General features: G+C 50.3%; 1 protein-coding gene and 1 pseudogene across 1 annotated transcript; one reads left to right on the forward strand and one right to left on the reverse strand.

Moving 5' to 3' along the window:
* The first annotated feature begins 7874 nt into the window (after positions 1–7874).
* Positions 7875–10592, forward strand: LOC136471112 (leucine-rich repeat receptor-like kinase protein THICK TASSEL DWARF1). Its single transcript, XM_066468840.1, has 2 exons — positions 7875–10054; positions 10140–10592. Exons 1-2 carry the CDS (start codon positions 7978–7980, stop codon positions 10499–10501), a joined length of 2439 nt encoding a protein of 812 aa, XP_066324937.1. The 5' UTR covers positions 7875–7977; the 3' UTR covers positions 10502–10592.
* A 550-nt stretch (positions 10593–11142) lies between these two features.
* Positions 11143–15063, reverse strand: LOC136471114 (receptor kinase-like protein Xa21; annotated as a pseudogene).
* Positions 15064–19572: the final 4509 nt, after the last annotated feature.

A 19572-nucleotide genomic window follows, 5' to 3' on the forward strand; every position in this document is an offset into this window, starting at 1 on the left:
ACCAACACAACAAGAAACAGAAAAGGTACGTACCGACGCGAAAGTTCTCAAGGGTGGAGAGATCCTCTGCCTACCGGGCCACCTGCTCGCGTAGCCAGGTGCTTGCGTCCTCCGTCCCCATCACCCGGCCCCAAAGCGCGAGCACCTCTTGGTCCGCCTTCGACCGGGCCTTCTGCTCCACCTCCAGGGCCCTCTACTCCGCCTCTAGGGCCTTCCGTGCTGACTCTAGGGCAGTCCACTCCGACGCCAAGACGCTCCGCTCCAACTCAAGGGTCTCTAGGGATTTCTAGAGTGCCACCTCGGTCTCCGCCAGGGATGTCCTCAACCCCGCCTCAGTCTCCACCTTGTGGGCCTTCACCGCCTCGAGCCCTTGCTCGGCGGCAGTCGCTCGCTCGGCTGCATGCTACCCTTCCGCCCACGCCACGGTCGCCTCAGTCGCCCGATCCTAGGACTCACGACAAGCGAACGCTAGCTGATGCTCAAGCTCAGTCGTCTGGGCGTGCTCCATTCAGAGAAAGCGGGACTTGCGGGACGACATCCCCTTCAGACTCTACGAAAAACAAGCATGCTAAGGCAACCAACAAAAGATTCAGAGGTCAAGGACAAGCACGCGAAACTCACCTCTACGGCGAGCTATAGGTCGACCTCAACTAACTGTTGAGTGGACTTAACCTGCTCCTAGATGTCTCCGAGCTTCATGGATAGGTTGGCGAGTTCGGACACCATGGCGTGCCATTGCTCCCCAAGGATGTCCCAGAGCTAACACTCCTAGAAATTTCGTAGGACGAACCGCACCTTCGCTGGGTCCTCAGGGTAGGGCCACTCCAGGTCACCCTCCAATAGCCTATCATAGGGCCCAGCCTCTGACTGGACTACCGCCAGCTCCCGTGACGACACTGGCGGCTCCACCATATCATCCGCCTCATCATCAGACGGGATGTCCACCACCTCAGTTGTGCGGACCGCCACCGGGCATTCCAACTCCGTCCCGACCGTGCTTTCCCTGGCGCCTTTAGCTCCGACCACGAGGGTGAGCCATGCAGCCCTCCGCCCGATGAGGTAGGGAGCTTGGTCTCCCTCTCCTCTTTGGGCATGGCCGGTGGAGGAGGGGCCACGTGGGTTACTTCCGACACAACCTCCGCTGGAATCACCACCAATGCCGCCACCGCCGTCGTCACTATAGCCGCAGCCGCCCCAGGAAGGGAAGGGCTCGCCGCCGCCACCCTGTTCCCCCCGCCGCTCACCATGACATGCTGTAGGGTGGGCCTCCATGCCTCCTGCACGGGAGTTGGGGCGATGCTCAACCCTGTCATCGCCCGGCCACTAACAGAGGGTGTGGGTAAGTCACACTCTAAAAAGACTCAACATCAAAAGATTGAAAAGAAACAAAGAAAAATGTATCAGGTGGTGAGCGGTACGACTCTAAAGGCAAGACCCAGCGGCGATGGGCCTATAGGGCACAGGCCGCTCCCGGGCTACAACTTGCGCCCCCCACTTTGCCTGGGAGCAGAGTCGTCCTAACCGGCTCCTTCCCGACCTATGGGTCGCCTCGACCCTAGACTCGGGACTCCCCGACCAGAGTAGGGGGCGGGGCATCCTCTGGCTGTGAGTCACGCGATGTTTGGGCGCTAGTCTGCTCCTTAGACCGCCCGGCTTGCTCGGCCACGTCCGCCACAGGCGACGACGGGACCGACGCCGCCGCCAAAGGGCGCGGTGACCGCGTCTGCTTTACCGCCTGTTCGCCGATAGCGTCCATGCTCACCGCATTCTTCCTCGACATGGAAGCCACCGTGCGGCCTCCTGCTCATCACCAGCGGACGTCGCCATGGGGCCGCGACACTCCACCGATGTCACAATGACCTCTCGACTTTCCTCCTCCTCGGAGAAAACCATGTCGTCCACATCCATGGGATCCTCTGACTCGAGCTCGAACTCGATGTTGCTCTTTCTCTCCCCGGCCTTCACATGCCAGGCAACCTCCTTCTCCTTCTTGTACTTCTGGTGGGCCACCTCGACCTTCTTCTTCTTCCTCGCGTCTACCTCCTCCTTCTGAGTGGCCTACCTAGCCACGCCCTCTGGACCCTTGGGAAGGTGTAGCCAGGACTTGTAGTTTCCAAGCCCCTACGGAACATGTGGCTCCCAATCAAAAAATAGGAAAAGCAGAGGAAGAAGTGTGGACTAAAGAGAAGGAAGCATACCAGGCTAGACACGATCGAGGAGTTGAACGGCATGGGCCTCCCTTCGACCCTCTCTTTGGGCTTCAGCTGCAGCACCCGGCCAAGGCGACTCCAGACCTCGTCGTCAGGCAGATCCTCCGGCGACGCGTGGTTCAGGTCCAACGGGCCGCTATACAACCACATTGGCCACGTCCTCTCCGTCAATGGCGTGACTCGGCGATGGTACAGGGTGTGGAACACCCGCACCCCATCAAGGCCGCGCTTCACGAGCTTCTGGAGCTCCTCCTCGATGACCCCCACCTTATGCTTCTCATTATGGGTGCAACACCAGGACCAGCTGTCCCGCTTCTCTGGCCTCTCGCCGGTGAACGGCAGGAACGGCGCCGCCGTCGGATTCTTGATGTAAAACCACTCCCCATGCCACCCTCAGTTGGAGTCGCAGGGGAGGTACGCGGGATACGAGCTCCTGTGCTCGGCTTCCTTTGTAGGGCAAACCCCCCACCGGTGCGATCTCGGCCAGGTTCCCCACCATCAAGGCTCTCTCGGAGAAGAGCCACCGGAAGAAATCCACGTGCGGCTCCATCCAGAGGAAAGCCTCATAGACGGTGACGAAACCGGCAATGTGCAGCACCCCGTTGGATTAAGGTGCTGCAGCTCTAGACCTCACTCATTGAGGAGCCCACGTAGGAACCAGTGCGCGGGGTACCCTAACCCACGCTCATGGAAGGTGAGAAAGGAAACCACCTCGTCAGGCCGAGGTTGCGGGAACTCCTCCCTCCTGGGAACCCTCTAGTGTGCCACCTCCTTTGGCGGCAGAAGCCCCTTCCCAGCGAAGGCCTTCAACACTGACTCCCTCACGGTGGGCGACTTCTAGTCCAACATTTCGCTCCAGGATTGCAGAAGGATTGGTGAGTTCTTTTCTTCTCCCTCGCACCCTCCCCTTTCTTTCCTAGAAACCACCATGGCTCTTAGGAACGCTCACGACAAGAAGAAAGAGGAAAGGCGGCGGTAGATGAGGAACAGGCAAAAGAACGGGGCGAAAACCCTCTCCCTTCTCCTACTTAAGGAAAAGGGAACAACAGTTAGGGAAGGGCACGCCGATCAGGGAAGGCAAAACGATGGAGCGAGAAACTCTCTCCCTCTTTCCCATTTAATGCAGATGAGATGCACCCTGACCGATGACACATGCCCTGACCGATGAGACGTGCCCTGCCCAATAAAACGGCTCCTAATCGGACAGGACATGGCCTGGGCATGGCCCACCACTACCGCACGACCAACCACTACCGCACGCCGGGCATAGGAACCAAAGCACCACCGCACGTGGGTGGCTCCCCGCTTCCCTAGGCCAGACCTAGAAAAACCCAAAATGAGATCTTCATTGGGAGAGACCAGGCATCTACCGGGTTGCAGGTAAAGGAGTAGTGGAATGTCACAAGAGGGCTATGCCGACCCCATCATGAATGATAGACCCAGATTCTGCTCGATCATACCCGTTAAAAGGGTTCGAAAGTCATAAGCCATGACGATGCATCCATTTTCTTGCTAGATGCTGACCAATTGGCCATGAACATCGTAAGGCGTTGCTCTTCGTAAATCCTTGCCATAGTATCAGCTACCCCTACTTGCTTAAAGCCCTTTACCGAAGAACTTCCACAATGGTTTCCCTTTGACATCTTGTAAGTCACAGCCTCCTTACCCAGCGAGCGCGTCACTTGAGCCCGAGCGATCGGGACAAGCGACAAAACTCAGCCCCTCTAGTTGTGAGGAACCGAGGATGGGGTAATGCACACAACTCACACCGACCCCTACTAAGGCCCAATAGGGCTCAGGGGCTCAAGACACAAAAAGCCTGGGTCTGCAACCATGAACTCGCCCCTTCCGACTGCGCTCCAAAAAACCCGGGTCTGTGACCCCGATCTCGCCCCATCCGGCTACGCTTCCGACTACGCTCCAAAAAACCCGGGTCTACGACCCTGATCTCGCCCCATTCGGCTACACTCCGACTGCGCTCCAAAAAACCTGGGTATGCGACCCTGATCTCGCCCCATCCGGCTATGCTTCCGACTATGCTCCAAGCACCTGGGTCCGTGACCCTGATCTCGCCCCGCGACTCCGACTCACCCGATCTCGATCCCGCGGCACGCATCGACGCCAGGATCAGTGAGCTCTATCTCGTCCAAACTAACTTCCTCGCCCGATCCCACGGCGCGCATCGACGCCAGGATCAGTAAGTTCTGTCTCAATCCAATCCTCGCGCCTAACTGCCTCGGCTGCACAACGACGCCTTGGTCAACAAAACTTCATCTCAAACTAAGAACACGCACACACATCCACTAAAATGAACATCCCCTAGACGGTTCTGCCCGAACCGCCTAGGGGCTCGGGGGCTACACCCGCGGGTGCACTCGCGAGCACCCACGGACAAAAACAAAAAACCTCCCCCACTGACAACACAGAAAACCCCCCAGACGGTTCTGCCCGAACCGCCTGGGGGCTCGGGGGGCTACACCCGTGGGAGCGCTCGCGCGCACCTGTCGGCAAGACAAAAATCCCTCGGACGATTCTGCCCGAATCACCCGGGGGCTCGGGGGCTCCTGTCGGGTTCATAAACCCAGGGTCCCTCGGGGACCGGCTTCCACGGCAAGGCTCAGCCTGAGCCGACAGCATGTAACTCATGGGCCGGTCTAAGAATCTAAAATGATAGGCTGGAAGGGCGGTCCAGTCACCGACCGAAAGGTCTGGCCGAAGAGGAACGGCGCCCGCTCGTCGACTACTTCGGCCCACCTCTCCGACCGGAGCGCTCACTTCGGACTCCAGCCACCTCCGGACGGCCTCTCTGATTGGAAGGCCTGGCCCAAACACTACTTCCGACTCCAACCCCGCGTCTCTGACCGGGGTTCGCAGGAACCCTGCTCACCGCTCTTCTCTGACTGGCGCGACCAGAGCCGACTAGGGCCATCCGACCGGGGATGCCCGCTCGGGAAGGACTAGGGGACGAATGAAGAAAGCAAGCTAGGGCGCGCAAGTTAAACCACGATACCAGGGACCATACCCTGTACGCCTGCAGGAACAGTACTCTGCAACCACCCTGACACAAACAGTATTATAGGCACTGACATCTCCCTCTACAGTATTGTGGGCGCCGTTAACTCCCATACGGTGAGCCCCCCCCCACATGCCTCTGGGCATCGATAGTGTTATGGGCATCGGGATTTACCGTACCAGGTGAACGTGGTGAAACTCCTCACATGCCTCTAGGCATCAAACAATATTTGCAGGTACCGACGTCTACCATTCCTGAAGAAGGCAACACGACCTCCCACATGCATCTGACATTCTACAGTGACATCAACAGTGTTGTAGGCGCCTACCATTATCTTGTACCCATCGGCATGGGCAACAAAGCTCAGTAGCATACGTACCCTCACCCTCTCACTTGTAAAGCCATCCCCTTTATCTATAAAAGGGGATGCGCTCCCTCCAACAGAGGAGAGCCCTTTTTTAGTTAACGAACATCGATCAAGTTCACTAGCTCACAACCACAGAACCGCCGGGTTCAGACCTCAAGCACACGCTTGAACACTTAACTCATATCGTAGCTCCTGTCGCTCTCAGCCCTTCCGACCGGAGCCGACCGGACCTCTTGTACACCCCTTCTTTCTCCTTCTCATTTGTAACCTCACTGCAAACTTCGAGCACCTAGGCTCAGGAATAAAGTCACTGACCAACCCAAACTGGACATAGGGCACGTTGCCTGAACCAGTATAAACCCTGTGTTATTGAGTGCTAGGCCACCTCCGATCACAACGTACGACAAAACTACAAATATTCACTAGTTGGTTACTTTCTGCACCGACAGGCGGCATATCATCCCGACCAAACCATTGCAACTTCTCCGAGATCACCTGCAACGCCTCCAACCGCGTAGTCGCCATCAACCTCACCGGCATATTTTAAAGACTTCTTATATTGACATAGTATATACCAAACCTATAGTTCGCACGAAGATATACAACTTTATAGTTGATAAATTTTTTATCTGAGATCGTTTAGATGACCAAATATTCGTTTTAAGTTCTCTAACTTCTGAATTTAAAAGTTAAGGTTTGTATATTGTTTGGTATTGTAGTTCGAGAGAGTCTTTCAAATTCAACGACAACTTTAAGTGGTGAATCAGACTTTACTCTCTATTATAAGGAGATGATTGTTTGTGTATCAGTTTAGCCTAGTGCTTTCACGTTATTAGTGGTAATTTCAAATCTACAATGACATCACATACATACATGTTTATATATATAGTTATCTCTGTGAACAGCTCTAGATAGCTAATCCGATAGATCTTGAGATTGATGATTTATCGTAGTGTTTGATTATCTTGTTTTCTTCTCTAAAGGCATGAGGCAAGAGGCATGCACCAGAGTCATCCAAAGTCTAACATTGACTAAGACCAGGTGACTTTCCGGTCATAAAAGAAACCGAATGGAACCACTACGAGGCTACGATGGATAGTGGAAAGTGGAAACGCGTCTCTTTTGTGGATGCAAGCTACGTACTCCAGTCATCCAAAAGTTGTATTCCCTTTAGACCGGAAGACAAACAATATGGAAGTGAGTGAGGAGTTTAATAAGACGACCACTCAGACCACAAGGCCTGCTGGTGCAAACGAATCTACTAAGAGCAATCCTAATGAAAGAAACTAATAGTTCCAATAACATAGGATGCCGCACTAAAAAAAGTATTGCTTTCCAACCCATGATTTCTATGAGTAATAATTATTTTCTCTTTCTCTCTCACAACTCTATCTTCTTCCTCCAATGGGAGTGCGGCACGAGCCCCCTGAAAACCAGTGGTTTCTCCCCAATGGCGATTTCATGGTTTCTTGGTGCATTAGGTCAAGAGAAGACCTGATTTCTTCATGAGGAAACCATTTCTAGGATTTTTGCTCTCTTTTTTCATTAATTACGTTGCCATGTCAACGTTTTGTCTACGTGGCAAGTCATTTAATGAAGATAGAAACCATCATCAATACACCACTGGGATTGCCCTAAAAAACTAAGCTATAAAAATTTAAAAGAGAGAATGTACTTACAAGGCATTCCAGCAATAGTGCAGTGCAGGTGGGGAATAATTAAAGCTCCTAACGATGACTCATCGTTGACGAGGAGTAATTAGTACGTGACTGATGCACTCGAGTCTCAAAACCAGCCCTCGGTCGATCCCTAACCTCATGCGGCACGCAATGGCTCCGCTGCCACACAACCTCCATCCATGCCTACGCCTAGGACGCCGCCTCCTAGCGCTAGCACTCCTCGTCGTGACGGCCGTCTCTGCGGGGACCTCGCCGGAGAGTGACTTGTACGCTCTGTCCAAGCTCAAGTCCTCCCTACTCTCTGGCAGCGCCAGCAACAGTCCTTTGCTTGCCGACTGGGACATCGAGACATCGGCGTCAGGCGGCATATCATCCCGGCCAAACCATTGCAACTTCTCCGAGATCACCTGCGACGCCTCCAACCGCGTAGTCGCCATCAACCTCACCGGCGTCCCTCTCCATGGCGGCGTGCTTCCAAGGGAGATCTCGCTGCTGGATGCTCTCTCCAGCCTCACCGTCGCCTCGTGCTTCCTGTCAGGCGTTATACCCGCATCACTCGCCTCGATGCCTCTCCTTCGCCACCTCAACCTCTCCATCAACAACATCTCCGGCTCCTTTCCATTTCGATCGGCACCGCCGTACTTCCCCTCCGTGGAGGTCATCGACGTCTATGACAACAACCTCACCGGTCCCCTCCCGCCTTTCGGCATGTCGCACGCAAGGATGCAGCACCTGGACCTTGGCTTGAACCACTTCTCAGGCGGTATACCCGAGGAGTACGGTGACATGAACGGGCTCGAGTTCCTCGGGCTCGACGGTAACTGGCTTTCCGGCCTTGTGCCGCCGTCACTCTCGAGGCTCAGGAGAGTGAAGAGGATGTATCTGGGCCTTCTGGGGCACTACAACTCGTTCCATGGTGGCATCCCGCCGGAGTTCGGCGAGCTTTCTGCCCTCATCCAGCTTGAAATGAGCAACTGCAATCTCACAGGACCTTTCCCGCCGGAGCTCGGCCGCCTCACTCAGCTCGAATTGCTCTCCTTATTCTCTAACAACTTGGTCGGCGAAATCCCGGCTGAACTCGGTAGCCTCAAGAACCTCACGCTCCTGGATCTCTCTTTCAACCAGCTTACCGGCGAGATACCGGCAAGCTTCGCCAGTCTAACTAGACTGAAACTACTCAGTCTAACAGGGAACAAACTCCAAGGCGTAATCCCGGAGTTCGTCGGGGAATTGCCTCAATTGGAAATCGTCCATGCATGGCAAAACAACCTTACCGGGGAGATCCCAGCCAACCTAGGCAAGAACGGCATGCTGCTGGAACTGGATGTCACGGACAACCAGCTCAGCGGCACCATACCGTCCTACCTCTGCGCCGGGAGGCAGCTTCAGTTTCTTTTCCTGATGCGGAACAAGCTTTCTGGGCCAATCCCTGAAGACCTCGGTAACTGCAAGACCCTTGCCAGAGTTCGCCTGAACAACAACTTCCTCAGTGGCTCCATTCCCGCTGGCCTTCTTGATCTCCCCATGAATGACATGTTGGACCTGAGCAACAATTTGCTCTCAGGAGAGCTCCCAACGGTGATTCCCAGTGCTGGGCTAAGGTTTTTGTCAGTTGCATCCAACAATCTATCCGGTCCCGTGCCGCCGGAGATCGGCCATCTCAAGAAGTTGTCCTTGCTCAACGCCAGTGCCAATGCGCTCACGGCCGGCGTTCCACGACAGCTCAGCCACTGCGAGTCGCTGACAGTGCTAGACCTCAGTCGCAACCAGCTCACCGGCGAGATACTGAAAGAGATCACAAGCTTGAAGGTTCTGACAATGCTGAACCTGTCGAGGAACAGAATCTCCGGTGAGCTTCCGGTGGAGCTCGGTGAGATGATCAGCCTCTCGAAGCTGGACGTGTCCTACAACGACCTCAGCGGCCGTGTCTCGCTGCCACAGCTTCAAGGGGTGTTCGCGGTTTCAGACAAGACAGACTTTGAAGGCAACCACGGCCTTTGTGTAGAGCACATCACTGCCGCTTCATGCCCCATCCCCATGTCGTTGCAGAGTTCACGGCGTTTCAAGCCGAGGATGTTGCTGTGGCTTGTGCCAACCGCCAGCGCCTTGGCGGTGGTCGTGTGCCTCGCAATAAGGTGGGGGCGCAGGGCGTGGCGGGAGACAGCGAAGCGGCGGCCTGTGACATGGAAGATGACACGGTTCCAGAACCTGGAGCTGGGAATGGACGACGTGCTCCGGTGCCTCAGGGAGGAGAACGTCATCGGAAGAGGAGGTGCCGGCACCGTGTACCGCTGCGTGACGCGGGACGGCACGGAGGTGGCCGTCAAGCGCCTGCCCGGCCCCGGCCGCCGTGACCACGGCTTCCGGGCCGAGGTGACCACGCTCGGTGGCATCCGGCACCGCAACGTCGTGCGGCTGCTCGGCTTCGCGTCCAGCGCGGAGGCCAACCTGCTCCTGTACGAGTACATGCCGATGGGGTCGCTGGGCGCGGTCCTGCACGGCGACAGCGGCGTGCTCCTCCTGAGCTGGGCCGCCAGGCACCGCATCGCCAACGAGGCGGCGCGCGCGCTATGCTACCTGCACCACGAGTGCTCGCCGAGGATCCTGCACCGCGACGTCAAGTGCAACAACATCCTGCTGGACTCGGCGATGGAGGCGCACGTCGCCGACTTCGGCCTCGCCAAGTTCCTCAGCCGCGGCGCGTCCTGCTCCGGCGGCACGAGGGCGGTGGCGGCGGAGGAGTCCGTGTCGGTCGTCGCCGGCACGTACGGGTACATCGCTCCTGGTAAGAACTAAGAACGTGACGTCCGCTCGGCATACTGTTGCGTTGCCATAGCCATACAGTGACAGCCACGGAGTGGTGCGTGCAGAGTACGCGTACACGCTGCGAGTGGACGAGAAGACGGACGTGTACAGCTTCGGCGTGGTGCTGCTGGAACTCATCACGGGGCGCCGCCCGCTCGGCGACTTCGGCGACGAGATCGACCTCGTCCACTGGGCGCGGAGCGTCGTGCCGAGACCCACGGACACGGCGGCAGTCCTGGCCGTGGCTGACCCGCGGCTGCCGCCAGAGCCGGCCGGCCTGATCTCTCGCCTCTTCAGGGTGAGCATATCGTGCGTCCGAGAGAGCAGCCAGGCACGGCCCACCATGCGTGAGGTCGTGCACGTCCTCTCCAGCTTCGTCGTACCACCTGCGGATCCAGCCTGCTCAGTTTCTGCTCTTCCCCTGTAACTAACGGCACCACCAAGTGTATCAGGCAAGCAACCGTAGGGCAATTGCACCACTAGCAGTTTCAGTTTGTGGGTTGGAAATAACGAACGAATCTTTTACGCTTATGAGCGCATATGTAGGAATCGTCACAATTGGCCGCAGCTACATTGATAAATGCCTGGCGTTTCTGGTAGCAAGACTTCATCCCTTTGACTCGCAGCCAGGAAGGATGATCGATCACAGTCAATACTTGTGCAGGATGCAACCGCTGATCTGAATGGTTGTTTTTCTTCTGGGCCTGCTCTTCTGAATGCTGCGACCATCCGGCATCTCACTTTTATATGGGCTTGGAGCTTGCACCGAAGATCATATACTCTGGCAGTCCTGATGCCCGAGGGCGCTCTAGCGGCAGGGCGAGCTGCCGAGCTGGGCGCGGTGGCACAACCACACCCAGTCACAACATTTATTAAACAAAACCAAATTATGTGCACAAGATTTTAAGAATAAAATTTTGCACAATACTAGTGAAACAAAATTGTGCACACAAGATTTGTAATAAGAAAAAAAATGCATACAAGATTTGTGAAAAAAAATTATGCACCCAACTCTTTAGGGTATATGCCTTGTTAAGATCGGTATAATCAACACGCAAACGCTTTAGTTCAAACCAACAATAGAGAAGGACTACAACTTTATTTTTTGGAAGAATATTGGTGCTTCCTGAAAATAGTAGTAAAATATATCATGCAATCACACAAATCGATCTCATTCTCACTCTAATGCACAAACCACCTAATGGATGCAGCTGGAGAACCCTTCAGTGGGATGATGATGCTTCTTCACTACAGAGGAGCTTCTGAAACTTATCTCTAATCGCTTGCAACTCTTTCAGAGCATCTCCAATTGAAACACGATCCATGGGCATCTCCTCCGAACAGGAAATCCCAACTTGCAGAATCGAATTGATGCAAGAAATTCTCAGCATGGAGTTTGAAGTGGCTGGTTCCCCATCTTCTATCTCCATCCGAAGCTGTTGGTCCATGATAGTACTCACTCTGTCTGGTAGTGCCATTTGAACATACTTGTGGAGCCCATGGCTCCAACAAATTCGTTGTCTGTCGGTCTTTTCCCAATAAACATTTCCAGCAATAGTATGCCATAGCTGTAGACATCACCGTGGGTGGATACTTCATTGCCCAGTCCATACTCTGAAACAAACCAAAATGAGATTTTCTTTCAAATTAGATAAAAATAACATCCTAAGAATTCTGATATACTCATCTAGTAAACTTTTTGTATAAAATTCATTTCCAAAGCACTACATACAAGAATGTATTAAAGTAGTTCCTTATAATTTCAAGATATATCTTCAAAAAAAAATTGAACGTATAGATCTTCCAATTTTATAAAAGTTAGTTTTGCTGATCTCAACATATATATCTAAGTTGACACTAAGAAAGCCTTGAGCTTTGATTGAAGCCGTCATTATGGAGTATATTTGAACAGAGCAAATGAAAGGTACCTGGAGCTGCATATCCAATTGATCCTCTCATTGATGCCCATCCACTTGATGTACCTATATCTTGATGTAGAAACCTCGCAAGCCCAAAATCACCCACACGAGCAACCATGGAGCTGTCCAGGAGAATATTACTTGGCTTAAGATCACAATGAATAATTGGCGTTGGCTTATGTTGGTGAAGGTAATCAAGTGAGGATGCCACGTCAATTCCAACATTTAATCTTGCAGTCAGATCTAGTGTCTTTTGTTCACCATCTCCGATGATATGTTTGTGCAGCCATTGGTCCAAATTTCCATTCGGTAGAAACTCATACACGAGGGCCTTGAAGTCATGGCCCTGAAAATCAATGCTTGAACAGATAGTCAATATCTTTACAAGGTTCCGATGTCGAGAACATCTTAAAGTCTCGCATTCTGCAACAAAACTTTGAGATGCACCACGCTGCATGAGGTTGAGAACCTTAACAGCTATCACCATTTGCTGATCATTGATTTTCATTGTTCCTTTGTAAACTGATCCAAAGCTCCCAGCTCCTATGAGGTTCTCAGATGCAAAACCATTTGTCGCATTAGCCAATTCAGCATAAGAAACCCTCACATATTGCTCACTCAAGACCGACCTTTGTAGGTGTGCTTTTGTCTTCTGGCGGCTCCTTTGTCGGAGTGCAAACAATGCAAATACTAATGTGACGCAGGCAAGTGCACTGCATACGGAGACTGTTATGACAAGTTTTCGATGTGGTTTCTTGGTGGTCTGGGTGGGGCAAGGTGGCAATCCCAGTTGAGGGATACCACCACAAAGACCATCATTCCCAGTGATTAAGATCGTTGCTGTGTTGAGAAATACCCCATCACTTGGGACTCCACCTTGGAGTTTATTGAATGCGAGATTCAATATAGAAAGGCCAGTTAGTCTGGCAAGGATCTCAGGAATGGTCCCTGACAAATTATTGTGAGAAAAATCAAGCCCTACAAGGCCCTTTAGATTTCCTAGTGACAGTGGAATTGTCCCCTGAAGGATGTTTCCAGACAAATTGAGAAATTCTAGGCTTTGACACTCACCAATGGAGGATGGAATCTCACCAGAAATCATATTATAAGATAAATCAAGTCCGTTCAGATTCTCTAGTTTTCCAACTTCTGATGGCAAAGACCCAGATAAGGAATTATGAGAAATGTTAATGAAACTCGACAAGGTTGATATGGAAAAGAGTTCTTTAGGTGTCGGACCAGAAAGATTGTTGTGAGAAAGATCCAATACTTCTAAAGGACAATGGCTGAGACTAGATGGTATAGGTCCACTTATAGCATTTGTACTGAGGAGAAGTTCAGTAAGTTGTGTAAGATTGCCAAGAGTCACTGGCATGGGTCCAGACAAGGCATTATTGTACAGAAATAATTCAGACAACTTATTGAGGTTGCCGAGGGATGCCGGAATAGCACCTATGAGAATGTTATGAGGCATGTAAAATGTTTGCAAGTTGATGAGGTTACCGATTCCTTCTGTTATTGTTCCAGTTATATTGTTGTATGCCATGCTGAGATACTCCAGCTGTGTTGAGAGATTACCAATTGAAGCCGGCAGCACGCCATGGAGATTATTCTCGCTAACATCTAATGCAACCAGGTTGCTACAATTGGTCAGACTAGCCAGGAAGCCCCAATCAGCGTCATTTGTTGCTTCAAACTGATTCGAAGCAATTAACACTCCAGACAGCCTCCTTTGGTGAGCTCCTAAGCATTCTGGAATCGTTCCCGATAGGAAGTTTTCTAGTGTTAGAATATATTGAAGCATGGAGGTGTTGCAAAGGGATGCGGGGAGCATGCCTTGAAATAGATTGTTTGATACAAGAAAATAGTTCAATTTCGGAAGGTTTCTTCCAATATTAGGTGGAAAAGTCCCATTCAAGTTGTTGTACTCTACATCTAGAACTTCGAGAGAGGAAAGATTATTGAACATAAAAGGGGGCAAAGGGCCTTCTAGTTCATTGTTCACTAGATCAAGTATAGTGAGGGCATAGAGGTTGCCAAGCGCACCAGGTATGGAACCTGAAAGATTGTTTCTTGAGACAGAAAGGCGTTCAAGCATCTCAAGATTTCCTAATGATTCTGGGATCTGACCAACTAGACCATTTTCTTCAAGATCTAGGAATACTAGTGAAGAAAGGTTGCCTAACCAAGAAGGGATGGTTCCTTGGAGTTTGTTTCCCCCCAATCCGAGTACAATAAGAGACGAGAGGTTTTGTAGTGGTGGTGGAATGCTTCCTTCAAAACTATTTTTGAAAGCATAAAGACTCATCAACGCAGAGAGGTTTCCCAGTGATCCGGGGATCATTCCTGAGAACTGATTTGCACCCAGGTTCAGCACGTTGAGGTTGGCAAGGCTGCCTATCTCTGTCGGGATTTCTCCTGTCATGTTGTTATATCTTAGGACTAGTTTTTTCAGGTTTACAAGGCTGGCAATGGTGGAAGGGATTCTTCCTGTAAGCCAATTTTTGCCAAGACTGAGTACCTGCAGATCACGCAAAGAGCTGAACTCACTGGGTACTACCCCATGGAAATTGTTACTGTCGAGAGAAATTTCTACCAGGTGGCTACAGTTTGAGAGTGACGGTGGAATCTGCCCAGAGAGGGAGTTGTAGGTAAGTTGCAGAGTCTCAAGGTCATGGATATTACCCAGCTCCGGAGGCAGGATCCTTTGGAAGCCATTCGATGAAAGATTGAGTCGCCTCAAGTAAGTGAGGTTTCCCAGCGCAGGGGCGATGGTGCCAGTCAGGTTGAGCTCGGGGAGGTCCAGAGCCACCACATGGCCCCGGCGATGTCCCCTCAAGCCACACGCCACGCCGCGCCACCGGCACATGGGAATGGACATGTTGCCCCACGACGCTAGGGCTCGCAATGGGTCACTCCTCACGAGGGACTTGAATGACATGAGCGCGAGCTGGTCGGATTCGGGGATGTGGGGAGCGTTTGCTCCGTCTCCATGGGCTGCGTTTGTGGCGAGGCAAATGAGGGAGAAGGCGAGCATGCGCAAGAGAGGCTTGATGAGGAGCATCACCATGGTGATTGTATGTTCGCAGACGTGCAGCAACTCTTTGGATAGGCGACCCGGCTATGTAGACATGGTGCTTATATTCTGGATGGAGCTAGGCACCACTTGCTGCTTTTAATCCTTGTCCTCTCCTTTCCAAAGCCATCTTTTTCCTGCTTTTAGGCCTTGTTTAGATGCCATCCAAATTCCAAATTTTTTTACTCTCTCCATCACATCAATTTTTAGCCGCTTGCATGGAGTATTAAATGTAGGTAAAAAAAATAACTAATTGCACAGTTTAGTTCGAAATCACGAGATGAATCTTTTGAGCCTAGTTGGTCCACGATTGGACAATATTTATCAAATAAGACGAAAATGTTACTATTCATCGAGCTGAATTTTTTTCACAGTCTAAACGAGGCCTTAGTCATGCTGCAAGACCGTGGCGTTGGAAATCTTCGCTGAGTTTGGTTGGTGTCAACCAATCTAGGACCAAGGCTCCACTAGTGTTGTACTTTTTTCTTTGTTTACTAACCTATGGTCAAGTTCGGTGTACTATGGGTTGTTCAAAACCAATGTTTTGGTCAAGTACGGTTATATTTAGTGTGTTTGGTTGAGATGTGGTCGTGGGAAAAAGCTGCTGTGGGCTGTGAGCTGTGGAAAAGCTGTTGTGGGCTGTGAGCTGTAGAAGCTGAAAGTTATTTGGTTAAACAAGTATAAAATATACCTTCTATCTTTATCTCTCTTGAAACAACTATGAAAGAATTTTTTATTCCACCAATTTCGAAAAGCAGAAAACCAAAAGCCAAAAGCAGGGTCAAACCAGCTTTAAAAAATATACTACAGAAAAGCAACAGCTTCTGAAAAACAGCCCCTTTGGTTGGGCTTTTGGCTTTTTGGACCAAAAGCCAAAGCCAAAAGCCCAACCAAATGGACTCTTAGTCTTTCCTGAATAGTGAAGGCTGCCTTGCTTTTCTATCTATATTTATACCTATCTAATATTAAAGAGGCAAATAGCAGTGTTCAGCTGAGCAAGAAATCCGCTTGTTCGGCTTGTTTTTTCAGTCGGGACAGTGTTTTTCTCTCACAACAAATTAATATAAACAATATTTTCTAGCATAAACAGTGTTTTCTTCCTACCAGCCGAACACCGCCTTCTCTCTATCTATTTTTTGGTCCGGCTCTCCCCTAACTAATTCTTCTTCATCTAATCCAAATAGACTTCTGTTCAATATTATCAAACATGCAAGGTTTTTTGTCTTAAGTAGCTTAAATAGGAATCCAAATCTAAATAGAAAAGGATAAACATAGAAATTGGGCAAATATAAATTCAACGAAGCCACCATGAGTGATCTTGGTCATTGTCCGTCCATCCCGCGTTCGTCTTCTCAGTTTTATTTGCGGCCCGTTTCATGTTTCGACCAGTTTATTTGCTTTCAAAAAAATATGCACATGAAAAAACTACTCGGTTTCACTCTAATCTATAAATGACGCGAGTTCGTATGGTCGTCCTAGACAGTAGGTACAAGTCGACCGGTGTTGCATCCGCATGCACCATCGTGATTCAAACAAACTCAACGTCAAAGTTATTATGGGTTAAATTAAATTTATGGTATGTCCCTCTGACTACAATCCATTTAGAACACTTGACCATGTTTCGATCTATCCAAAAAATAAAGTAATATATATTTATATATTTATTATTGTTTTAAAAACATAGATCACTTTATATTGGTGCGTTAATCTCTCACATGTCTGTATAAGTTAGAGCAGCACATCCAACAAGCTATGATGCGGTGCAAAGCATACAATCTTAAAATAAATATGAACATATAATGTGATCGTCAGATAAGAAATCTTTAAATCTCTCATGCTCATGTAAGTTAAAGCGACAAACGTACGTCGAGGAACAGTAGGTAATCCAGTTCCAAGATAAATCCTAATAACACATGATACGATTATTAATAAATCTTCAAATTGAAGTCATCCAAATGACTTTGTAATAATATATACACCATGTTGCAACGCACGGGCACGTTTGCTAGTTATTTCTTAATTAGGAAAATGTATGCTGCAAGATAGCCAAGTCATCTCGAAACTTTGTCGAGGGTGACGACCAGACGCAGTCACGCAAGGCAAGACGCAGACAATACAGTATGGGCATGTTTGGTTCACTCCTCCTGCTCCAACCTGGCCAGAAAATAAGCCAGGGCTAGACCAATCCTGTCTTGTCCACAGGGCCGGCCCTGAGATTTTGGGGGCCCAGGGCAACACTAAAAATATCGCTTGTATTAGTTTGGATGCTAAGCTAAGAATAGTTACTTAGCATGCATTACCTATTCTCAAAAAAAAAAAATCTTGTCACATACTCCCTCCATCCCAAAATAAATACAAACAATATGAACTTTGACTAAATTTATATAAAAAAGTACAAACATTCATGATACAAATTAAGCATCATTAGACTAGTTATAGAAATATATATTTTCATAATAAATTTATTTAAAGACATAAATGCTAATACTATTTACTATCTTGGTCAAACTTGAGCTTGATTGACTGGCACAGATACCATAATTGCATTCTTTCATGGACGAAGAGAGTACAAGGCATGTGCTGAAATTTTTAAAATACATTTAATAATTGAAAACTAGCACAAAGCATATATACCCTACAAGGCATACCGTTACAATGAGCATCCCTACAGCCGCATGGCAAAAAAAAAACAGAGAGAGAATTAATGCACACGTTGCGCTCCTTGTCTTTAGGCCTCTCATACAGCACAACACGTTGCGCTCCTGTAACAGAAATACACTCATACGCCACCTGTAGTCTGCGGTACTTCAGCTAAACTCCAAAATACTACTCCTACGCGGTACACACCTACACCATATACATATAGGGTTGGAGGCCCTTACGGCTCGGGGGGCAGGGCGGGCTTGCTTGTCCAATACACAGACATCTTGTTTGGTTGATGTATAAGTTAAACCTGTGAGTTTTGTTTAGTTGTCTGGCTTACTACGATGCACTAACCACATCTTTTTTGTTAGGGTGAGCTTACCGCCTTACCCTAGGCATTTTGTCGAACACTTGACATGCACATACCTGAGCATGGCCAGGACGAACCACAGCTGCCTCCATTGCCGGTGGTAACAAGCTCCCTCACCGTGCGCGCCATGGTGACGGCCGCGGCGCCACCGCTGCCCATCCGTGCCCCCGCGCCCCCGCATCTCTCCAAGCTGCGGCCCCTCCGTCGCGTGGACCACTTGAGCTCCGGCTAGGCACCATGGGGATTGGGGATGCAGCGGCGTTGAGCTCCAGCTTGGTGGCAACGGCCGCGGGGACGAAGAGCTCCATCGCCGGCGTCCAGCTTGGTGGTGGCGGTGGCGGCGTTGAAGAGCTCCACCTGGGACCACGCCCCCGCGCGCTTGAGCCGGTGCCATGGGACCTCAACGCCGGGGACATGGTCGGGGAGTGCTCGACGACGACAGCTGCGGCAGGGGGCGGGGACTGGAAGAAGCGAGGGAGGTGATGCACATCTAAGGATGGCAACGGGTCAGGTTTGGATCGGGTGGAGTCTCCGTGCATCAAAAACCGAAACCCGAAATCGAAACCCGAATCCGTCCCGAAAACCGATTCGGGTGGAAATCCATCACCAAAACCAAACCCGTGGATACCCGAAACCCGAACGGATACCCGAAACCCGAATGGATACCTGAAACCCGCGGATGTATATACACATATTCACATGTATAAACAAGAGGCAACAAATAATAAATATTTTCATGAGTCAACTTTAAATAAATTTAATAATCTAAGTAAACAAATTATTATTAGTATATTATAAAACATGAGTTTTAATTCCAAATAATTTATTTCGAATATCCATTGGATATCCACGGGTGGAAAACTAAACCCGAAACCGAACCCGATTGGTTTCGGGGCCCCGAACCCGAAAACCGTGGATAAAAAACCATCTCCAAACCCGAACCCGCAGAACCCGAAACCCGCGGATATCCGCCCCAAACCCGATCCGTTGCCATCCTTATGCACATCCGAGGCCACCGACGGGCTACCCAAGCCTGGCTTCGTGAGAACGACCGTCCATCTCGTGCTTGCCAAATCACGGCACGTATTTTTTGCCTAACCTACGGCGGCCGTTTGGTTACCAGCCGTATTTACGGCGTGCCGCAACTCCACTTCAGCGTCCTAGTTCACTTTCGACGCCGCAGGTTGCAAAAACGTGGCGAGGAATTCATGCACCGTAGTTTTGGCGTCGCCTCTCCTCTGGCTCGGCGAGCGTCGGCGCAGGGCAAACAGGCTCTAGATTAGCCTGGCTAGGACAGGCCACATAATTAATTGACATTGTTTTGTTACGGCCTACGTATACATAATTCAATGTCACGAGTCACGGTGTCAGCTAAAATGACTTTTATAGCATTATAGTTATAGTACTTTTATGATATTATAGTAATTAAAAGTCTAGTGTAGAATCTACAATATTTTTGTAATACAATACAAAAGGAAAATTTGAAATAA

The sequence above is a fragment of the Miscanthus floridulus genome, chromosome 8, assembly GCF_019320115.1.
Source record: "Miscanthus floridulus cultivar M001 chromosome 8, ASM1932011v1, whole genome shotgun sequence".
Lineage (NCBI taxonomy): Eukaryota > Viridiplantae > Streptophyta > Magnoliopsida > Poales > Poaceae > Miscanthus > Miscanthus floridulus.